Below are 2,844 nucleotides of genomic sequence, written 5' to 3'. Positions count from 1 at the left end.
CATGAAACCTAGGCTTGCAACCCCAACTCAAACTTCTCAACAAAATCCTATTCGATAACTGTAAATCAGTTGTCTTCCGAAATAACTTTCCCTTTCATCTCCAAGCTCCCTGAAATTGGATTCTACCCACAGGGATATGGAGTATTTATTAGAAGCAGAACTTCTCACATTGTAGTGCCTACAGTTATCTAAAAAGTTTGCTGTAAGATTTTTAGCAACTGAACACTCATGGGGATTTGAAATTTTCCCTTCTGAATACAGAGGGAGGTGGGGGGAATATACAAAATGCCTTTTACTTGATATAATCTCTTGAAAATTTCCATAATTTCAGGCCTAAGATTATGGAAGTCAGAATCCTACCAGAAGATTAAACAACAGAAGTGTGCTTTCTGCCTCAGCTTCCTTTCCTTGTTTGGTATTTTAAATCTCAATCCTCTAGTATTCCTCTGTATCTTGTAGTAAGTTATAAGGGAAACAGCCAAATTCAGACTTTCTTGTGGTCCCAGAGGTTCCGTTCTTTATGGATGATTTTACCAACCACTTCCTATTTGTTAATTATTGGAAAAACAACTTTGTAACAGGGACTTGGCCTATTAAGCCAAAAATGTTAATAGTAAGACAGTTGGAAATGCAAAAATCAGGGACTAAATTATGTCACCAACAGTGGGCCAGTTTCTGATTCTCTTTTCTGGTGTCATGGTAGAGATAAGATGGAAAAACAAAGACACTATAGGAATAACATACAAGGAATTGTCTAGGAATACCTAGCTAGAAAACTGGTCAACCAAATCTTAACTTAGCAGACACGTTAAGCATTCCTATTAGAACAAATTTCATCTGTGTGACTTTAGCAAGCCTTTTACCTGATAGGAATATTTGGCTTTGGACAAATGCATAAATGAAGAAATTAATCCAAAATTTCCAGAGGTGAAAGAATAGGTTAAATGTGAGTTTCAGCTTAATTGGGAAATTATTTTTAAAAAGATCTCTCTGTATTAATAGTAATCCCTCTTCTACCTAAAATAAGATGCTATGAGAAGGCTTGCTAGTCTCCTGGAAGCCCTGACCAGTAATAGCATCTCTAGTTCTTGAGGTAGTGCCATGTTAAATAGAAATTGAATATTCAAGGTGAACTGTCCCATTGCCACAACTAGCTACAAAAAGTACTTGTGGTTTGCCTGGCCTATTGATTTATTAGAGTACAACTAATAAAGAATGGTTATTAAATTCGAAGATACCTTTTATGCATTTGCCTGATTTTGTGCCAGCCCTGAGTTTATATAAGGAGCAACTGCAATTCTGCCAACAATTAGGAGAGTTGAAAATAAATGTTTAGCTGTTCTTCCCACATTATTTATACATCTGAAACAAATTCCATTATTTCATTCCATAACACCAGGAGAAGATTCTCTTCTTCCATCTGTTTAGGGCATCTTTGATTTCCTTGTTCCTCAGGCTGTAGATCACTGGATTTAACATGGGGATTATAACTGTGTATAAGACTGATGCCAACTTGTTTTGGCTCAGGGAATCACCAGCATTAGGATATATATAAACAAAGATACCTGAGCCAAAGAAAAGAATCACTGCTGTCAAGTGAGAAGCACAAGTGTTGAAAGCTTTGGCTCTGCCTTCAGCTGAGGTGATCTTCAGAATGGTGGCAATGATATAACCATAAGAGATCATGATAACTAAAACTGACGTGAGTCCAAAGATCACTGTGAGAACAGAGGTCATGACTTGAAAGAAAAAGGTGTCAGAACAGGATAGAATCAGCAGCTGGGGCAGATCACAGAAGAAATGGTTGATGACGTTTGGCCCACAGAAAGGGAGCTGAAGCAAGGCACAGAGTTGGATAAATGAGCCTAAGAATCCAGTTATACAAGATCCTGCCACCATCTGCCTGCAGAGGGTGGGCGACATGATGGCCGTGTAGAGCAGAGGGTCACAAATGGCAGCATATCGATCATAAGCCATGGCTGCCAGAAGACTGCACTCAGTCAGACCCAGGCTAGAGAAGAAAAAGTACTGCATACTGCACCCCATAAAGGAGATGAATTTATGCTTCTTGAAGAAGTCTGAGAGCATCTTGGGGGCTATAGTGGAAACATAGCAGATGTCCAGAAATGACAGATTACTAAGGAAAAAGTACATAGGTGTATGCAGATGGGAGTCCATCCTGATAAGGGTGATGAGGCTCATGTTCCAGGACACTGTCAGGAGGTAGATCCCCAGGAATATTGAAAAGAGGAAACTAGCGAGCTTTGGAAATTCAAAGAATCCCAAGAGAATGAACTTTGTAATTGTTGTACTGTTCCTTTCCTCAGTCATTGCACTGGTGATTCTAGTATCTGTAGGAAAAAAGAGCATAAATATCTAAGTCAGTTGTTATCCCAATTTCTATTGAAATAAACTACCTTGTATCCACACTGAACACAGAGCCAAGCAAAATATTGATCCAATTTAGAGGAAATAACCCTGATTAACCTTGGCCCTTACCCTAGAACTTAAAGTATAATAAAAAATGTTTTTTAAAAAAATGCATAAGCAAAAAAAAAAAAAAAACTACAATGGTTCTGTGCATCAGTTTTTCCACACGTAAAAGAGGATGACTACACTTTTCATTGTATATCAGGCTCTTATGAGAACAAAAGAAAGTATAAGAACATTTGGAAGGGACTTTTTAAAAGACACTTTGGAAACGTTAGCATATCGCTAATGGAATTACAATCCTGTGCATGAGTCAGTGACTAAGAGCATGGACTTAGATGTCACACTGCTGTTTTTGGATTGTGGTTCTGCTACCTACAAACTGTGTTAATATCTTTGTGCTTGTTATTTCAT

The 2,844-nt window shown here is 38.0% G+C and overlaps 1 protein-coding gene across 1 annotated transcript; it reads right to left on the bottom strand.

Annotated features, from left to right (window-relative positions):
* Positions 1 to 1,377: 1,377 nt before the first annotated feature.
* Positions 1,378 to 2,331, bottom strand: LOC105530768 (olfactory receptor 1440-like). Its single transcript, XM_011968443.1, has one exon. It carries the CDS (start codon positions 2,329 to 2,331, stop codon positions 1,378 to 1,380), a length of 954 nt encoding a protein of 317 aa, XP_011823833.1.
* Between the last annotated feature and the right edge of the window lie 513 nt (positions 2,332 to 2,844).

This window comes from Mandrillus leucophaeus, unplaced genomic scaffold (genome assembly GCF_000951045.1).
Source record: "Mandrillus leucophaeus isolate KB7577 unplaced genomic scaffold, Mleu.le_1.0 Scaffold842, whole genome shotgun sequence".
Taxonomy (NCBI): Eukaryota; Metazoa; Chordata; class Mammalia; order Primates; family Cercopithecidae; genus Mandrillus; species Mandrillus leucophaeus.
This window is presented reverse-complemented; position numbering and strand designations above follow the sequence as displayed.

Excerpts from the sequence above, each read along its gene's own strand:
- LOC105530768 (XM_011968443.1), bottom strand. The coding sequence starts at position 2,331 with ATGACTGAGGAAAGGAACAGTACAACAATTACAAAGTTCATTCTCTTG.